The 21,819-nt window shown below is 36.0% G+C and overlaps 1 protein-coding gene across 1 annotated transcript in view; it reads right to left on the bottom strand.

The window, feature by feature from the left end:
• The window catches only part of LOC128661474 (ATP-dependent translocase ABCB1-like), a 261,506-nt gene that overhangs the window by 58,390 nt on the left and 181,297 nt on the right, over nucleotides 1-21,819 (bottom strand). The window contains exons 19-20 of the mRNA XM_053715723.1: nucleotides 20,919-20,996; nucleotides 69-152 (exon numbers count right to left, since the gene is read on the bottom strand). Of these exons, the coding sequence (XP_053571698.1) occupies nucleotides 69-152; nucleotides 20,919-20,996 (162 nt within the window). The remainder of the gene's footprint in view (nucleotides 1-68; nucleotides 153-20,918; nucleotides 20,997-21,819) is intronic.

Raw genomic sequence — 21,819 nt, 5'->3', positions numbered from 1 at the left:
ATAAAGTTTTCAATTTAATTGAGCCAAGCATGTTTTCTGTAATGCAACATAACATGAATTAAACTTACCCCTTTTACTTGAGAAGCATCTGTTGCAAGTCTTGTTAACAGGACTCCAACCGCATTTTTGTGATCATCGAAGAATCCAACATCCTATAAAATAATACAATAATAAATATGTCTAATAGAGAATGTAATATCATATTAATGCCGTAACTAAATTTCTTCTTATACACATTTGATTGATTTGTTTTGCATTTTATATATGCCCTGCTCTTAAGGGATTAAAGGATCAAGTTGTCATTAACTGTGCAGCCAACACTTAACTTAACCACTACAATATATAACTTACATAACTTAAATAAACACAAGAGAAAGATTGTGGGTGAAAGATCGCAAGCGGTTGCGTTTATTCAACATGACAACAGGTAACCAACTGTTAATTGGGATGGTGGCGCATTGAGTCACTGGTCTACTCAAGTTAAACAAGAGGTCAAGGCCCCGACCGGAATGTGCAACGGAGCCCTTGGAGCTTCGCCCACTGCAATGGCACTCAGGGGCTTGCAGGGAGCTCACATGACCTTGCTTACTCGAGAAGGACACCATAGGCCATACCTAGAGTTCGTAGGCTCCTGCTTTCAGCGTTGTCATCACTCCACTCCTTTGTTTGCCGTTAGGTGTAACCCAGGTGCCAAGACCTCCCGCTACCAGAGTGCAATATCCCTAACCCCCATGAAGGAGGGAATTTGTTATGCACACGGGCTTACAAAAGGCTAGCTCAAATAACCCTACCCCTGCCGTGTCATCCCTAAAGCAGCCCATACGGGAGCCGTAAGACCCAAGCTGCCATCCAAATCCTGGGGAGGGAGGGAAAAAACAGGATTCCATGAAAAAGAGAGACCTGCCACTTCCTGCTGCCTTTTTTTAAATGTAAGTCCAGGACCTCCCAATACCCTGCAACATTGTTGCCAACACTGCAGCACACTCCTATTCCGCTGTGCCCATGCTGGGCTCTACACTAACCTGTTGTGCCACAACCTGCAAATTAATTTTGCTGGCAATTATATTTTACAAGTATAACATTATTAGATATGTAAATTTGTTTTTGGAAGAATCAAAGAAAATAACAAAAATGGCATTTTCATTATTTACATTGCTTTACTGAAAACTAAACTGACAGAAAAAATAAATACATAATTAAGTAAGCTTTATTTTCTTTAATACATTGGTGTATGCTGTTTTTATAATGTAAGCAGGCATTATTCAATTAATGCAAACCAGGAAGGAATAGCAGAAAAGATTAACATTTTCCCTCAGCCCGTCAGTGGAAGCCTGTGACGTTTTCTAGTGAACCAGCATTCTCAGGGGTAGGGAAAGAGCGATTTTAAACGTATTGCAGACTGCTCAGAGGCTCAGATCTGTGTTATTCTTTACTGTGTTATTAGCATAACAATAGTAGTTGCCAGTTACTGTGTGACTGTGCCCCCCTCTTATACTAAGTTAAAAAAAAAAGTTTACTTATTGGACTTAAATGTAGTACACTATAGTATAGCACAATACTTATCTTATTTGACTGAGTTAAAATATAAGTTATTTGTTTAAAACTTCTTAATAAATTAGTAATTTTAATTTTAAAAATGTATTAACCCTTTTGTAGCATAACTAAACTGCTGCTGACTTTTCTTTCATGATTAAGATAGAGCAAGAGCACACATTTGTAAGCAACTTTTCATTTTATTTCTATTACAAATTTTGCTTCATTATCTTGGTATTCTTTGTTGGAGGTGCAGCAATGCACTACTTGAGGGGGCTACCAGAGTACATTAAAAAGCCAATAAGAAGAGACATAAATGTGCAGCCACCAATCATCCGCTAGCTCCCTTCCTGCTTCTGAGCCTCAGCCTACATGTAGGTATGCTTTTCAACAAAGGATACCAAGAAAAAGAAGCAAATTAGATTAAATAAGTCAATTGGAAAAATTTTTAAAAGTACATGCTCTATCTGAATCATGAATGAAAAAAAATTGTGTTTCATGTCCCTTTAAGTATAGACACTTTCACTATAGTAACATTACGTACGTATAGTACTACTACTTGTTACTGTAACCTTTAGTTTTACCAAAAATGTTGTGCACAAAAATTAGATGTAGAAATAAAAGAATATGTTTAAGAATTATATAGAAAGACAAAATTAAAGCTAATATAACTGATTACAGCTTTCGATAAAGAAAAATGGCACTAAATCTGGACTGTAGCGCAAAACTAATATTTTAGTGCTAAATTAAAATTTCAAAATAAATTCATTCAAAACAAACACCTTGCCATGAACTGAAAGGAACTAAAACAAAAAATTCAGACAAAATATTTTTTTTTCCCGTGCACATCTCTAAAAATTATATACAAAAAATATAATAATAAACATGTTGCACAATAATGTAATACTGCAGACAAGGGTCTAAACTCTTATTGTCTTTTGTAAAAATTTTCTAAAGCCCTTTCAGTAGCTGTAATCATGTACTAGATAGTGACAGAGCGGTATTGTAAAAGTAAAAATTGCATTCTAGTTTTGGTTCTGCTTATTGTTTTAAGGAGTAGCTAATAGGAAGGTTTAAATATTGGTCCAGTAGTAAACAGTTTGGGTAAATCTAGATTTGCTACAGTAAATGGCAAACACGAGAACCTCCAGGAGGAAAAATAAAACTGGTTGTGATAGGTGTTTGTTATAATTATTTTTTTATTATTATTTATTTATCATCGGCAGGGTGCCAAAATAAAATACAGAGTGTCTACCATACCTGGCAGAGTACAATTTATTTAGAAAAGGAAACAAAAATAAAGAATCCACAAAATATGGATCCAAAAGATTTTTGAATATATGGATACAACCATAATACCGACGCCCTGACATTTTTAACATTTTAAACAAAATATAGGTAAATAATCTTTTCAGGTAATAAGACTTTATATGGATTTCATAGTATAAGTAGATATGATTTCAGATTATCTCATATTATATGAACAGTAATAGACACAGATAGAATCCAAAGATACAGAAGAAAAAATTATATATAGGGGGAGGGAGAAAGAGAAGAGAAAAAAAAGAGAAAAAAGGTGTGGATATGCGTCCCTCCAACACCCTCACCTCAACACTATTGTCAATAATCCTACTGAATGTTTTAGTACCAGGTCACTGGGAATATTTCTCTCAACATTAGGCTTCAAAACATTCAGACCTATGGAACGTTTTGGTAAGTATATATTGTGTAGATATAGGATAGGACTGAATAATTTTCAACCATTTATTGAAGAAATATTGTATTTGTTTAATATGTATATTAGATAAATTATGTTCAAAAGTGATCTGTGATTTAATTTCCTCTATAAATAATCTAAAAGAGGGGGGCTTCCTGTTTTTCCAATTTTTCAGAATCAGATTTCACACCACTACAATAACAGTATTGATCAAATCATGACATTGTACTCCTGAATTCAAAAAGAAAATATTTCTTGGCTCAAAAAGAAAGTGCTCTAGTATAAATGTATGTAACCAAAAATTTACTTTCTGCCATAGCTGTCTCACTTTTGGGCAATACCAAAAGCAATGAAGCAGGTACGCTGCAGGAAGATGACATTTATAACAAAAACCTTGTTACCCTGCTGACCAGGAAGCTAATCTTTTTGGTGAAATGTACGCATTATTAAGAAGTTTTAAGTTGGATTCCTTCCAGGAAGAAGAGAGGGGAGCATCAAGTATCCACTTAATACCTTTTTTAATAGTATCTTTGTTAATTTCTTCAAAATATTTAATTCAATGAGATACAAACTGCTCTAAATTTAGCTGTCCCTGTTTTGCCAATAGAATCTTATATAATAATGATATTGAATGGTTCCCTTGCCTGTATAGATTAATAAAATCACCAATTGTTTCAAAGTACTCTGACCAGGTTCCCGTTTGCACTTATTTATTTATAAAATGACGTAATTGGAGCTATGCATAAAAACACTTGTTAGACAGCCTATATTCAAGTGCAATACTCTCAAACGTTCGGATACTAGGCCCCTCATCAAGGAATTGAATAATCATTGATAGGCCTTTATCAGCCCACGTATTAAATATCTCATACTGAAACCCTGGTTGAAATTCCGGGTGGCCTCTAACTGGTAGCTGATATGTGAAAATGAATCTTCAACATGAGTATAGTTGCTGCCATGCTTTGACAACATTATAAATACTAAATGCTATTTTAATGTTTCCAGGAAGCTGTTCATGTGGACAATGTAGAATCGCTTTAAGAGAAATTAGGTGTATACGTATTTCCTCCATTTTTATATTAGTTAGGTAATTAGAAGACAGTAACCAATCCACTCCATACCGTGCAAGTATAGCAATATTATATGCCTTAATATCAGGAAATGCTAAGCCGCCAAATTCCTTAAGCTGAGAAAGTTTTATTATAGATAACATATGTCTATTCTTTTTCCAGAAAAATTCAGCACAAGCTCGATTAAAAGTTTTAATGTCTTTATCTTGGATAAACAACGGTAAATTATTCATGATATATAGTAATTGAGGGAAAAAAATAGATTTGATCAACATCACCTTAGCAGACAGTGAGATTGGAAAAAGACTCCAACGATGTAATTTAGGTATTGCATGTGAAAAAAGATGTATAATTAAGTTTATACCAAATACTAGGGTCCTTATGTAGATTGATTCCAAGATATCTAAAGCTGTCAACTTCTCTAAAACTATGTTGTCCAAAACTATCTTTATTTTTATGTATCCAAAGAATTTCTGACTTTGCAGTATTCATTTTGTATCCAGAAATTAGACTAAAAAGATCCAAAATCCTCAAGGCTATTGGTATATTTTTTCTGGTGTTTTTCAAAATATAGTAACATGTCGTCAGCATATAGTGACAGCACACATTTTTAAGCCCCCAAACTTATTCCCATAAGATCTTGCCGAAGAGAGATTGCTAAAGGCTCTATGGCAATGTTAAAAAGAAGAGCGGAAAGAGGACACCCTTGACAAGTCCCTTTTTCTAGCTTAAAAGAAGATGTTTGACTACTGTTAACCAAAATAGCAGAGATGGGGAAGTTATATATAGCTTTAATAAAATTTATTAAATTTCCAGAGAAACCAAAGTTAGACAAGGCATTATATATGTGCTCCCAGATTATAGAATCGAAAGCCTTCTCAGCATCAATTACAACCATAGCAAAGTACTGTTTGAATACAATTTTATCCCTATGTAACTTGTTCCAGAAATGCTCAAGAATCATATATGTTCTACATATATTCTTTGTCAACGATCTGCCTGTTATAAAGCTGGATTGATCTGGGTGAATAATTTCTTGCAGTGGATTTCTTAATCGATTGGCAATAATAATTTATAGTCTGTATTTAGTAGGGAGATTGGTCTATATGACCTAGGATCTGTCGGATTTTTATCTTTTTTAAGAATAAGAGTGATAATAAATGCTTAGAAGAATTGCAACATTGCTTTTTTTTATATAATAATTATTAAATAGGCTACTAAGTATGGGAACAATCTCTGACTTAAGTAATTTATAAAACTCGGCAGGGAGTTGGTCCAGACCAGGAGCCTTACCCAGTTTAGTTTCTTCTATAGCCTTCAGGACTTCATCTCGCTTAATGGGGGCATTAATTAACTCAACCTGCTCAGGTGAGACTACAGGGCATTTAATCTTATTCCAGAAAATCAGATTACTTTGTAGGTCAATCTCTTTGGATGCATATATCTTTTGATAATAGTTAAAAAAAATCTTTTTAATGTCAGTAAGTTCTGTATAATTCTGCCTACACTTAGCAATATACTCAATTATATTATTCTTTTTCATAACCTTGTCAAGTCTAGCTATTTAGCAGACTTACCATAATGGCCAAAATACAAGGCATTCATTCTTATCTCTTCGTTTGTCATTTTGCAATTTAAGAAAAGATCTCTGTCCTGCTTAGATATTTTATATTTATCCCAGTATTTTTTAAGTGGTGTACTTATATATTTTCTATAGGCCTTAGCAAATGTGTTTGCTAGCTGAAATTTGCGTGCTCTAATTTTCTTTTTGGCAATATTCATATATGCCTTTATCTCACCTCTAAAATATGCCTTTGCGGCATCCCAAAAAATCTCTAGTTTATCTGTATATAAATTGTTATCTGCACTATAGTCTCACCACTTACGTTGAATCCAGTTTTGGAATGATAGATTATTTAGCAAGTGCTTTGGGAAATAAAAAATGTTTACTGCATCTATCGGGTAGGACGGGATCCAAATCTCCAACGAGATTATAGCATGATCCGTCAAAACAATGTCATTTATCTCTGTCCTAACTCCAGCTTTAAGAAAAAAACTAGAGACTAAAAAAATCCTAGAAAAGGATCTGTGTGACCTGGAGTCACAGGTGTAGGATTTAGTATCTGGGTGCTGAATACGCCATATATTGTGTAACTTTAAATCTTTACATATTTGAAAAAATCGTTTGGATTTTTGAGAGGCAGAAAAGCTCTGTCAGGGGGGAAATCTATCAAGTGAAGATATAGGAGTTAAGTTAAAATCACCAGCAAGAATTATATTTGTATCTAGATTTGAGCAGAGTTTGACGGTAATAGTATCCCAGAACGTCTGGTCAATGCTAATGGGACCATATATATTACAAAATACATAATTAACGTTTAAGATCTCAATGTGCAGAATTATCCATCTGTCACTTCGATCTATTTGTATATTCTGGATATTATAATTCAATTCTTTGTTAAATACAAATGCTACCCCCTTCTTCCAACTAGAACAATCCAAAGCAATAACTTGGCCAACCCATTTACATTTAAATTTCTCGGCCTCTATCTTTTTCAAATGCGTCTCCTGTAATAATACAACATCCGGTTTATATTTAGCAAGTTGTTTGTTTATTAACTTTCTTTTGATAGGTGATGTTATCCCGCCTATATCCATGAGAGACACTTAATCCTATCTTTCATCGTTTAGGCTTATCAGTTTTAGTAAACTGTAAGCATAGCAAATATTTCAGCAGAGGTGAGGGAGTCAGTGGGTGCATAGGGAACGGGGAGAAGAAAAAAAAAAAGGGAAAAGGAGGAAATAACAATTTCTCCCACTGTGTCTGATAGTAATCTAAGAACAACGGTTATAAGAGAGACATCAACCAGATCAATTACAGTTGTAATCTTAAAATATTGTGAAATCAAATTATTAAAACACTTTAACTTTAGTTTTTTCTGCATAACTTTACATTTACCTAAAACCAAAAAACTAAATAAAATACAAAAACCCATGACACTCCATGTACTGAAGCTTAATATATGATTACCTAAGTTCCTATCAGAGTAGTTTCTTACTTTTACAGAATTCCCTAGCTGCTAGCTCATTATTTAAAGTAATATTGCCATCCTGTTCCTCAACTCTCACCTTGACAGGGTAAATGAGCCTGGCCTTAAAGCCCCCTTTGGAATAGATAGAAACCAGTGTGTACCCACTAGAATGAAGATTCATGTGGATTCCTGGAATATATTCCTACATATTGGGATGGTAGATCAAAGTATATGTCCATGTTCAGTTTATGGGTTATTTAGTGTAGAATGGTCCAAAGTCCAGATTAGTGTTCAATCCCTTTGGTATGACCGTGTCCAGCATATGAATCCATTTGATCAGTTTGGTGCAATAAGGAGATAACTCTTTCCTCGTAAGTGAAGGTGTTTGTTATAACTGATATAACTCAATGTACTGAAGCATTAAGTGAAGAATAGAGGTAGAATCACTATAGATATCTCTTGAATACCTTGGCTATTTCTTTACTTGGAATACAACTGTATCATCATCTTATTGATCCTATTAACCCGCTATATAGTTTCAAGTTTATCTAAATAAAAAAAAAAATTCTGCTGCATTTGTAATATTATTTGAATAGCTTTAATCTTGACTTCACGACTACTTTCCCTGATTGAATTAACTTAATATTAAGGATTTGTATGGAAAGCCATACTGCCACAACTTTTTAAACTCCTAATTAGACAATTATGTGTAATTTATAAAAACTTGAAATAGACAAATGTAGATTATTAATTTTCTTTTAAGGTGTTCACAATATGTTAAAAAATGTTATTATTAGGGAATATAGTGTTAACTATGTCAGTCAGGGATTGCAAACTATTAGCATAGGTGATATTTGCTAAACAGTTACATTGTTTTTAATTTTGTCTATATTTAATGTGTCCCTTTATTTTTGGGCTGTTATGTGTGGGGATAGTATCGATCGCGGTTAAACCACTCGTGGATCTTTAATTGAAAGGCACTGTTGTGCTTCATATGAAGTTTATCTTCATCCACAAGTTGTCATATCGTTCGATGCCTATCTGAACTCATACGCCTTATATTGGGACTAACACAGTTTGTTGGTGTTTATGTTTTTTCTTCCTGGCTGTAGGTTCCCATGACAACCGCCTGCTGATTAGCCTATACGATAGGGCTATAGTCACGCAGTTGCATGATGACAACAGTGGGAGCGGCTAAGAAAGACACACCGTAGTGTGTTTACAAGCGGTTGCCATGGAGACACATGGCCAATTGGAAACGAATGACGTCTCACGCTCACGCCCACGTCTGAGCGCGTTGACGTCAGGGGGGAGATGGAGGATCTGCAGGAGCGGGAAGATTTGAATATGAATGGGTATATAAGGTTGTATTTAAATGTATGTTGTTAGCGATTTTCTACTTTGGAAACATGTTTGTCCTATATTGGTGATGTTAGCAGAACATTTGACAAAGATGTCATAACGACATCGAAACGTTATGGATGTAATTGCTTTTTAAATCTATGAATTAAAAGTTGTTTTTTACTAAAGACCAGTGAGTGCCTTCTTGCAAACGAGGAATATATATATATATATATATATATATATATATATATGAAAGAGTATGAGACAAGACAAGCGCCCAGGGGCATACTTCGTGTAATACGTTCAGATCATTTACTTATAATATAGCAGTGGGAAAAATCCACTCTCACCTGGTTCAACCTCAACTTATGAGGTATGCAAAAAGCACTTCTGTTAGTGTACTCTCAGCTCTTGTAGTCCTCCTGCGTGTCCTCAGGTCTCCAGTAAATCCGTGGAGTCTGCAGCGTATCCCTGGAACTCTGCAACCTTTATTTAAGGGGGACTCCACTAATCACCTGTGATCTCGATTACTAATCCCACGAAGCTATTACCTTGGTGTCTTTGTCAGACAGAGCTGAGAGTACACTAACAGAAGTGCTTTTTGCATACCTCATAAGTTGAGGTTGAACCAGGTGAGAGCGTATTTTTCCCACTGCTATATTATAAGCAAATGATCTGAACGTATTACACGAAGTGTGCCCCTGGGCGCTTGTCTTGTCTCATACTCTTTCAGATTTCTAAGAGGAACCTCGCCCCGCAGGGGATCATTCTTCTTCTCTCAGACGAGCAGCCTACTTCTCCATAGCACACAGGAACCAGTATTGTGGATATTAATGAACAATACATATCCATAGACTTGCCACATCTGACTGAATGAGACTGTTTTCTGTTTAACCTACAAGTGTCTTGTGTACACATATATTTTCCAGTAGTGGATGGGAAGATATATTAAGATTAACAGCATACTCATACACTTCTAGCGCTGATCTCTATAATTATATATATATATATATATATATATATATATATATATATATATAAATATATATGTATTTTTGGAGGGTAATATTAGATTATTATGGGTAATATTAAATTGTGTTCAGTACGTTCAGTAAATTGATTATAGGTCAAGGGCTGATATAAAAGGATTGATTTATAATGATGGCGAAAGACTATTTGTTACAATGAAGCTTTTAAAAGAAGATAACATTTTTTAACATATTGTGAACACCTTAAAAGAAAATTAATAATCTACATTTGTCTATTTCAAGTTTTTATAAATTACACATAATTGTCTAATTAGGAGTTTAAAAAGTTGTGGCAGTATGGCTTTCCATACAAATCCTTAATATTAAGTTAATTCAATCAGGGAAAGTAGTCGTGAAGTCAAGATTAAAGCTATTCAAATAATATTACAAATGCAGCAGAATTTTTTTATTTATTTAGATAAACTTGAAACTATATAGCGGGTTAATAGGATCAATAAGATGATGATACAGTTGTATTCGAAGTAAAGAAATAGCCAAGGTATTCAAGAGATATCTATAGTGATTCTACCTCTATTCTTCACTTAATGCTTCAGTACATTGAGTTATATCAGTTATAACAAACACCTTCACTTACGAGGAAAGAGTTATCTCCTTATTGCACCAAACTGATCAAATGGATTCATATGCTGGACACAGTCATACCAAAGGGATTGAACACTAATCTGGACTTTGGACCATTCTACACTAAATAACCCATAAACTGAACATGGACATATACTTTGATCTACCATCCCAATATGTAGGAATATATTCCAGGAATCCACATGAATCTTCATTCTAGTGGGTACACACTGGTTTCTATCTATTCCAATCAGGCATGAAGGAGATGGTTTCTTATGTGTCAAAAGAATATACAAAAATGGAGTCAAGTGTACATATCAAAGATAATGTTTTATTAGGGAATATAGTGTTAACTATGTCAGTCAGGGATTGCAAACTATTAGCATAGGTGATATTTGCTAAACAGTTACATTGTTTTTAATTTTGTCTATATTTAATGTGTCCCTTTATTTTTGGGCTGTTATGTGTGGGGATAGTATCGATCGCGGTTAAACCACTCGTGGATCTTTAATTGAAAGGCACTGTTGTGCTTCATATGAAGTTTATCTTCATCCTCAAGTTGTCATATCGTTCGATGCCTATCTGAACTCATATGCCTTATATTGGGACTAACACAGTTTGTTGGTGTTTATGTTTTTTCTTCCTGGCTGTAGGTTCCCATGACAACCGCCTGCTGATTAGCCTATACGATAGGGCTATAGTCACGCAGTTGCATGATGACAACAGTGGGAGCGGCTAAGAAAGACACAACGTAGTGTGTTTACAAGCGGTTGCCATGGAGACACATGGCCAATTGGAAACGAATGAAGTCTCACGCTCACGCCCACGTCTGAGCGCGATGACGTCAGGGGGGAGATGGAGGATCTGCAGGAGCGGGAAGATGTGAATATGAATGGGTATATAAGGTTGTATTTAAATGTATGTTGTTAGCGATTTTCTACTTTGGAAACATGTTTGTCCTATATTGGTGATGTTAGCAGAACATTTGACAAAGTTGTCATAACGACAGCGAAACGTTATGGATGTAATTGCTTTTTAAATCTATGAATTAAAAGTTGTTTTTTACTAAAGACCAGTGAGTGCCTTCTTGCAAACGAGGAATGGATACAATTTATATGAAGTGCACCCTGGCAGTTGTGGTAATGTAAGACTGTGCTTATCTCTCTTTGGAGGATATATATATATATATATATATATATATATATATATCTATATATTTGAAATAAGCACTCACTGGACTTCTGTATGTATATATATATATATAGCCATATCAATAAAAGATGAATGTATCTCACTGCACTGTATAACCTTGTTTTATTAAGATGTTATATAATTGCTTCATTAGCTAAGCATAGCATTGCTTTGTTATCAATTACTACTAAATTGTTTATCATTGCTTTATTAGACGTTATTGCTAGATTGCATTTCATTGTTTTAGGAGCAGTTATTGCTGTATAATGTTTTGTTATCACTTACTATTGATAATTACATGATTGTTTTGGTAGCTAAGTATACAAATAAATTATATCAGCCTAGAATTGCTTTGTTATTTGTTCTTAGTGAGATAGATATTTTTCCTTTTAATATTTTTCTTTTATATAATGCTATACCACCAAATAATAATCAAGAATAAATACCACCTCTATATTAAAGGTTGAATACCACCTTAAATATTTCTATGGAAATAACACAGACTTCCGGTTACATGTTAGGAATCAACCAAGGAGGGTTTCAGATACATCAGGTTGAGCATAACCAATCAAATACCACCTTTACATTACCTGTCTGGAATCTTGAATCAACCAATGAGATGATGAGCACAGGTATATCAGGACGATCACAAACAGTTGGCAAACTATCTTGAAAAAGCCCACTCTACGGGTGAAATGTGTTGAAGTACTGCCCGCTTGTCACTTATTTGCTCTGGGATTTGTTCCGGTATTATAACATTCATTTGTGGAGAGTTTGGCCAAACTGGTGGTGAGCATGGTGATTGCTCAGCTTCCTGCGTGCAAACGCACTAAGTGCAGGAATTCAGCTACCATTTGAGGAGTTCAACAGCCTGCTCCGGTAATAGTGAGTACAGCCTTTTGCTACTAAAACACCTGTAATTTCTGCAGGGATTGAACATTGACCCTAACGGAAAGTGGACATAGAAGGTAAACCCTTTTACAGTAATCCCTAACCTGCTGATAAGAGCCATAGGGTGATTGTTGAGCTTTTATATCCCTGCTTTATACTCGGAGTGAGATTGAGGAACAGTGGATGAGCGCTGTATAATAGGAGAGACTGTCACAAGAATCTGTCAGCTTAAACTTGTTTTTTTTTTTGTTTTTTGGTTTTTTTTCACATTGTATAACATTTTTACTCAGAGTATATTCCTAAAAGTAAAATTCACAGGTGTAGTAGTTAAATCAAGTGCCTACTGTTCTTTACCCTCCTGAATAGCACATGAAGTCACTTTTGGACTCCGTAACTATGGATTAGAGTTAAAGGAGGTTTTTACCAACAAAAAAGACCACTTTTGGGTCTTAAATGATATCCTCACTTTATATCCTTAATTAGAATTGAATAAACAAAGTGCATACAGTATATACTGGAAACAATTCGAGATATTTCACATTGCGATTATATGGGGTGAATATTATATAGAGAAACGAGAATTGTAACACACACATACCTGGGATATTTTAATATGGGAGATAGTACAAAGGACCTTATGATTCACAACCCAGGATGTGTTAAAAACTGAATGGGATCTTAAGTAAGCTAAGTATTAACTCAAAGGACCTGTTGTTAAGGTGTAGGGGGTAACAAACCAAATTTAGAGTGTGACCTCTATGTAGATACTTAACAAATGTTATATAGCACTGGGGGATAATATTGAGTGCCCATGAATTTGCTCTCTTATATATCCAGCCGGCATAAGAATGAGATATGACAGGGTATAGAGGCTCAGATACTCCACCAATGTAGCATGTATAAAATAAGCAGCACCTCAATTAATAAAATCAATGATAAAACTAAACAAGCATTTACCCTGTTACAATTTAAAAAACAAACAAAAAAACAGTAGATCTCATACATGTCCAAATATAGTATTTCTATCTAATAGCTAGGGTCACATAACTAGTTAATAAGTTAATAGGGGGTCAAAGAGCACACAAGCCAATATGTGAGCCCAAAAGACAGGTAGTAATACTGAGAAAGCTACTTATAGTGGTTTAACAGCACGCTGATACATGTCCACTACAAACCACGCTGGAAAGCTCTCAGCTTACACCTGAGCACTGAGGTGGGCAAGTGAGTCATAGAAGGTTATGCAGCCATGTCCCCAATTGAAGCAAAAAATATACCGCAGTGTCTAAACAGATAATGTCCCCCGTACCTCAGGCTTAGTGCCGTCATTAGGGTTCATTTGTATTAGTCATTTTTCGTCAAAATATAGACCCCGCAGTGAGAATAATTATGCAGGAGAGCAGACTCGCTGCTCATCAGTAGGCAGCCTGAAGGATGTCATTATTGCAAGGGCGGAATCTCTCACCATTGACATAGAATTAGATCAGCCGACTCCTGCTTTGACCCCTCTGACAACATACCCATGCTCTGTCCGTGGTGTCAGGGGGAACATCACACGCTGCTCCCTATCTGTGCTCTGTCGCATTTCTGGGCCCGACTTGTAGATCAAGTACTCTGTCTTGGTGCGTAGATACCATGGATCATCACACAGAGCTGTACAAACAGCGTGTAGGAGCCGATCAGCCCCTCTACTCGCGGGCTGAACAAGAGGACCTGCTAGACTTGACTGCCGCTTCTCAGACGTGCCTCTCCTATCAATCTGGGTGAGTTTAGTTTCTGCTCCTACGCAGGGTCGTGACTGATCCACCACTTTTAAGACTCCGACAGTCCCCACCAACACAGCGTCAGATATACCACAGCATTCGGCATAAGTATTGCAGGCTTGGTCTTCGCACTCTCTCTCTCCCTGCAATGGTTTGCATTGTGTGCTCAATAAGTACAAGGAGCTCCCGGTCAAAGGTTTAGCGGGAATCTCCCGTCTTTCAAGGCTCCCTTTCCACCCTCCATTTTCCAATAAAGAGCTGTGTTCGCTTCGGGGCTCGGGGCTAAGTGGGGCAGTAGTCTCCTCTAGCAGGTTTTGCTGTTCCCAGCCTGGTTCCTCACCCACCGCAAGTATGGTTTCAGGTAACTTTGAGGAGCCGGTGGCGTGGATAGGAGTATACGCACTACCCCATTCCCTTGTTAGGTGGTCAGTAATGCTTTTAAGTTGGATGTCCAATAACTCAGCAAAAATAGCTATTAGCGGTTTTTCCATCCTATTGCTTTAAATTTATAACTCTCTGTAGAGAAAACTTGCCCCGAAGAGCACTGGCTGCACAACAACGGCGCAGCAAATGTGGAGACAGATGAGGCTTCAGAAATAAGGGAAGGCCTCAAAATTGTAAGTCCGGTACTGAGGGCTGAGAGGGCCACACCACAATCCAAAACCTTATCTCTTGGATGAAAGTGCCTTCAGTCGAGCTTTTCCACCTATCTGAGTATCTTAGAACCAATATGTCAGCTTAATTTTAGATAAAAGTGGCAAATAACCCAGGAGCTGAAGCTCAGTGCGACCTGTAAGATGGCCGCCGCCCGGAAGTCCCCCAAACTTGTTTTTTTTAGCGTGTAACACTGCTGGAAGTCTATCTACTACAGCATCTACTACTGACTGTACATCCGATTATATTTTATCTGGTGGTATTACCTTGGAGGTTTTTTTGGAGACGTCCCATTTATTAGTCCGACAGTGGCTTTTCTAGGTCAATTTTATTTTTTTTATTTTTAAGAATTTAGCCGCATTTTAGAGTTGTATCTTTTATTAATTCTGTATGTACAGCATTTTATTATGTCCCACATTACACAACAGATACTAAGTTGGGGTTCTGGATTTTTTTGTTTCTTCTTTCAGTAAATAAGTTTTTGTACACTTATTCTGAGTTCACATTTATGTAAGAGAGTGGAAGTTTCTGCTAGTTAATTTTCACTGATATATTTAGACATTTTGATATTTCTGATATTTTTTTTTACACTAATTAACACATTATTCTACATTTGATCACTGATAGCCAATGCGGGTAATATTCTTAGTATTGGTTATTAATAAGCAAATTTAGTATTGGTTATTATTCAGCACATTTAATTAACCCTTTGCACTCCACTATAGCACCCTTCTTCTTCTTTTCTGTTTCTATGTTATTATTTGTTCTTGTAATATGTATATATGTTATTCCCAATGGATATTAGGAGAGAGCTTTTTAAAGGCTAAACAAAATTGAATGAGAAGATAAAAGTATAGGGCCCCATTTATTAAGCTGCAAATGCAGCTTCAGAGCCTCAGCGTTTTCAGCTCGCATTGAGCTATCTTATGTTTAACAAAGTAAATATGGGGTGCTATACTACACATAATAGTTTAAATAAAATAAAAATCCCCATATCTGATCCAGAAGAATAATCAAAGTCACCAGGGCAGCTCCTCTTCTATAGGTGCTGGAAAACCAGCATGTATCTACAAGGTAAAAACAAAATGGCACCTCATGGTGAAGACTAGGGGATTTATGAAACAGATAAAAATTGATCCTAAGGAAACGGCTCGTCTTTGAGCTGAGAATCACGTTGCATGTTTTTAAACAGATCAGCTGCATACTGGTGTTCTATAGAAGTTTTTAGTACTTTTATCAAGTTGCAGTGTACTGTTTGTGGAAAGTGACTGCTGGATTTTGAAGACTTATGTTTTCATGGTATTTCCCTGGAGGTTGTTGCCGGGAGCATCAGCCAGCTGGTGGCTGCAACATCCAGCCTGCCTATTTGCACTATCCATCTATATAGTGCCATCTTACTTGTGAGTAACCCATTTAGGATTTTTTAGCTGTTTTATAAATCACACAGTCTACGCCATGAGGCACCCTTTGTTTTTATCTTGTAGATCTTATGTTTAATCCTGACTTACTTTGTTGATGCTGTAATGACCTGATCACCCTGTTTTACTCTCTGGTCACATTATATCCCTTTAACATAAATGTTTTCACCCTCTCTGTTCTCTCATTTATCTAAATTTTAGAAGATTATGGGGCCTAGTTATCAAGCCGTCAACCTCAAATACGCTGGAATTCCGCAGCGTATTTGTGGCGAGGCTGATTCGCCTTAGTTATCAAAGGCTAGATCCCAGCAAAAGTAGAATTTTGTGACGTAAACTTCGATCCGCCGGACTCAGTCCGACACAGATCGATTCTTACGTCACTCCAGATGTTCCGCACACAAGTACGGCACTATCTGACTACTTTTGCTAGTTATCAAAAAACTAGCAGGTACGCTCGGCACTTTTACGGCCCAGCGTACCTGGTTTTCAAACCGCCACCCTGGAGGCGGCGGATCCCATAGGAATCAATGGGAGTCTGACCATAGCGAAAGTACAAGTTTGCTGCTGCCAGACATCCCATTGATTCCTATGGGAAATGTCTACACCTAACACCCTAACATGTACCCCGAGTCTAAACACCCCTAATCTGACCCCCCCTACACCACCGCAACTAAATAAAGTTATTACCCCCTAAACCGCCGCTCCCGGAGCCCACCGCAAGCTACTCTATACATATTAACCCCTAAACCGCCGCTCCCGGAGCCCACCGCCACCTACATTATACCTAGTAACCCCTATCCTCCCCCCCTATATCGCCGCCCTCTATAATAAAGTTATTAACCCCTATCCTGCCGATCCCGCACCTAAATAAATAGTTTAACCCCTAAACCGCCGCTCCCTGACCCTGCCGCAACCTATATTAAATTTATTAACCCCTAATCTGCCCCCCCTACACCGTCGCCACCTATAATACATTTATTAACCCCTATCCTGCCCCCCACTACACCGCCGCCACTGTAATAAATTTATTAACCCCTAAACCTAAGTCTAACACTAACCCTAAATAAAATTTCTATTATGAACTAAATTAATCCTATTTAAAACTAAATACCTTTAAAATAAACCCTAATATAGCTACAATATAAATAATAATTATATAGTAGCTATGTTAGGATTTATTTTTATTTTACAGGCAACTTTGTATTTATTTTAACTAGGTACAATAGCTATTAAATAGTTATTAACTATTTAATATCTTACCTAGCTAAAATAAAGAGAAATTAACCTGTAAAATAAAAACTAACCTAAGTTACAATTACACCTAACACTACACTATACTTAAATAAATTATTCCTATTTAAAACTAAATACTTACCTGTAAAATAAACCCTAAGATAGCTACAATATAATTAATAATTACATTGTAGCTATTTTAGGATTTATATTTATTTTACAGGTAACTTGGTATTTATTTTAGCTAGTTAGAATAGTTATTAAATAGTTATTAACTATTTAATAACTACCTAGCTAAAAGAAATACAAAATTACCTGTAAAATAAATCCTAACCTAAGTTACAATTAAACCTAACACTACACTATCATTACATTAATTAAATTAACTACAAATAACTACAATTAAATACAATTACATAAACTAACTAAAGTACAAAAAATAAAAAAAGCTAAGTTACAAAAAATAAAAAAATAAGTTACAAACATTTTAAAAATATTACAACAATTTTAAGCTACTTACACCTAATCTAAGCCCCCTAATAAAATAACAAACCCCCCCAAAATAAAAAATGCCCTACCCTATTCTAAATTAAAAAAGTTCAAAGCTCTTTTACCTTACCAGCCCTTAAAAGGACCTTTTGTGGGGCATGCCCCAAAGAATTCAGCTCTTTTGCCTGTAAAAGAAAAATACAACCACCCCCAACATTAAAACCCACCACCCACATACCCCTAATCTAACCCAAACCCCCTTAAAATAACCTAACACTAATCCCCTGAAGATCATCCTACCTTGAGTCGTCTTCACTCAGCCGAGCAGCGATGGAACCGAAGTGGACATCCGGAGCGGAAGAAGTTATCCTCCAAGCGGCGATGAAGAAATCTTCCATCCGATGAAGTGATCCTCCAAGCGGCGCTGAAGAAGTCTTCGATCCGGGCGATGTCATCTTCCAAGAGGCGCTGAAGAAGTCTTCTATCCGGGCGATGTCATCTTCCAAGCCGGGTCTTCAATCTTCATCCCGTCGACGCGGAACATCCTTCTTTACCGACGGACTACCGATGAATGAAGGCTCCTTTAAGGGACGTCATCCAAGATGGCATCCCTTCAATTCCGATTGGCTGATAGGATTCTATCAGCCAATCGGAATTAAGGTAGGAAAAATCTGATTGGCTGATCCAATCAGATTGAGCTCGCATTCTATTGGCTATTGGCTGTAAGTAGCTTAAAATTGTTGTAATATTTTTAAAATGTTTGTAACTTATTTTTTTTATTTTTTGTAACTTAGCTTTTTTATTTTTTGTACTTTAGTTAGTTTATGTAATTGTATTTAATTGTAGTTATTTGTAGTTAATTTATTTAATTAATGTAATGATAGTGTAGTGTTAGGTTTAATTGTAACTTAGGTTAGGATTTATTTTACAGGTAATTTTGTATTTCTTTTAGCTAGGTAGTTATTAAATAGTTAATAACTATTTAATAAATATTCTAACTAGCTAAAATAAATAGAAGGTTACCTGTAAAATAAATATAAATCCTAAAATAGCTATAATGTAATTATTAATTACATTGTAGCTATCTTAGGGTTTAATTTACAGGTAAGTATTTAGTTTTAAATAGGAATAATTTATTAAAGTATAGTGTAGTGTTAGGTGTAATTGTAACTTAGGTTAGTTTTTATTTTACAGGTAAATTTCTCTTTATTTTAGCTAGGTAAGCTATTAAATAGTTAATAACTATTTAATAGCTATTGTACCTAGTTAAAATAAATTGAAAGTTACCTGTAAAATAAAAATAAATCCTAAGATAGCTACAATATAATTATTATTTATATTGTAGCTATATTAGGGTTTATTTTACAGGTATTTAGTTTTAAATAGGATTAACTTAGTTAATAAGAGAAATATTATTTAGATTTATTTAATTAATATTTAAGTTAGGGGGTGTTAGGGTTAGTGTTAGACTTAGGTTTAGGGGTTAATAATTTAATTACAGTGGCGGCGGTGTAGTGGGGGGGCAGGATAGGGGTTAATAAATTTATTATAGGTGGCGACGGTGTTGGGGGGGCAGGATAGGGGTTAATAAATTTATTATAGGTGGCGACGGTGTAGGGGGGCAGGATAGGGGTTAATAAATTTATTATAGGTGGCGACGGTGTAGGGGGGGCAAGATAGGGGTTAATAAATTTATTATAGGTGGCGACGGTGTAGGGGGGGCAGGATAGGGGTTAATAAATTTATTATAGGTGGCGACGGTGTAGGGGGGGCAGGATAGGGGTTAATAAATTTATTATAGGTGGCGACGGTGTAGGGGGGGGCAAGTTAGGGGTTAATAAATTTATTATAGGTGGCGACGGTGTGGGGGGGCAGGATAGGGGTTAATAAATTTATTATAGGTGGCGACGGTGTAGGGGGGGGCAGGATAGGGGTTAATAAATTTATTATAGGTGGCGACGGTGTAGGGGGGGCAGGATAGGGGTTAATAAATTTAATATAGGTTGCGGCGGGTTCAGAGAGCGGCAGTTTAGGGGTTAAACTATTTATTTATTTGCGGCGAGGTGCGGGATCAGCAGGATAGGGGTTAATAACTTTATTATAGAGGGCGACGGTATGGGGGGGCAGGATAGGGGTTACTAGGTATAATGTAGGTGGCAGCGGTGTCCGGGAGCGGCGGTTTAGGGGTTAATACATTTATAAGAGTTGCAGCGGGGTCTAGAAGCAGCGGTTTAGGGGTTAGTAACTTTATTTAGTTGCGGGGGGCTCCGGGGGCGCCGGTATAGGGGGTAGAACAGTGTAGTTTAGTGTGAGTGCTTAGTGACAGGCTAGCAAGAAAGCTGTAAAAAAGCCGAAGAGCAGCGAGATCGGATGAGTGATAACTCTCACAGTCCGCTGCTCATCGCCCCGTACTTGGTGCGCGGCTTTTTGACAGCTTTTTTGATAACTTAGGCGAATTTTGACAGGTCCGCGGCGGCGATGTGAGGTGAGCTTAGGCGGGCGTATTGGGCCGGCGAAGGCAGGAAAAGTAGACGCGTTGATAACTAGGCCCCATTGTGGTGAACAGCCTGGATGGGAAACAATATCTGTGAGATGAGGGTGGGGAAAGCAAAATGGGAAATGATTGGGTTTAAAATTCAGGAGAGATAGAGCTAACAATATTACAGGAGATACTGGATAGCTGAAAATAAATGTGTAAAGCAACTGGGTTGGAAATTGAATTTTAGGATGGCAAGGTTATTAAATTAGATTTTATAAAATAATTATTAAATATTATCCAGTCACTAAAAATATTATAGGCAAGGTTGACAAGTTCTCAATGTTCAGCATTTATAGTAAAATGTCTATATTTTCTTATACTGTAAATGTGAAAGGCAAATGCAGATAAATATATTTATTTAACAACAATAATTCATTTATAGTAGCTAATATCAGTTCCAGACTTATTTTATTTAATAAAAATAATCATATACACACCTGTTGTAGCAATGCTTTAAAAGACAGTGATCGCAGTCTCATAGTTAGAGTCTCACCAGATCTTCCAAACGTAAAACCCTGAATGTGGACCAAAACTAAGTCAATATTGTTAGCCATATTGTCATGCTGCAAAACGTTAGTCATCTTTAGCTAAACACTTGGGCCTGATTCTACAACAAGCCATAGCAGTACCATGAGGACCCCAAAGAATATTATAAAGGCAATTTTTACATTTTACTAAAATGTGTATCTCATTAAGGGGAGTTCCTTAATTGCACATCGGGTAGAGCTTGTATTACAAGTTGAAAGTAAAAAGTTTTCCCTTGCGCACTAATTCGATGCGCAAAAAGCCAAACCCATAGATTTCAATAGAGTTGGGAAAGTGGGGGAAAAAATAACAACCTACGCCTGTCCAAACCCGATCGCATTTTCTCAAGTGCGCTAACCATGCATAAAAATAATAATCTCTTTTTCTCTTTTGTGAAGAACATTGTAACGTGAAATATTTACAGTAAATACACAGTATAACACTTTATTAAATATGAATATTGCATAAATATGTTTTTAAATATTTTCATCTCCTTAACTGCAAAGGGCTAAAATGCACTTATATTTATGTCAATATGTGTATACAGTAATATATATATATATATATATATATATATATATATATATATATATATATATATATATACATACATATTTAGACGGGTATATGTATGTATCTCTATGTTAAAGCCTTTTGCCTGCCTTTTTATCTAAAACATGAAATCTCATATCTTTGAGCCCTTATAACTTTTTTCTACAATAATTGTTTTAAATAATTTGTTATTAGATAGTGTTATTATGAGTGTAAGTGTACTTTGTAATGTATTTTTGAAGTGTTTTGTGCAAGTTTTTT

This window comes from Bombina bombina, chromosome 5, assembly GCF_027579735.1.
Source record: "Bombina bombina isolate aBomBom1 chromosome 5, aBomBom1.pri, whole genome shotgun sequence".
In the NCBI taxonomy this organism is placed as follows: Eukaryota; Metazoa; Chordata; class Amphibia; order Anura; family Bombinatoridae; genus Bombina; species Bombina bombina.
The sequence above is the reverse complement of the archived record's forward strand: the minus strand, read 5'-3'. Positions and strand labels throughout refer to the sequence as shown.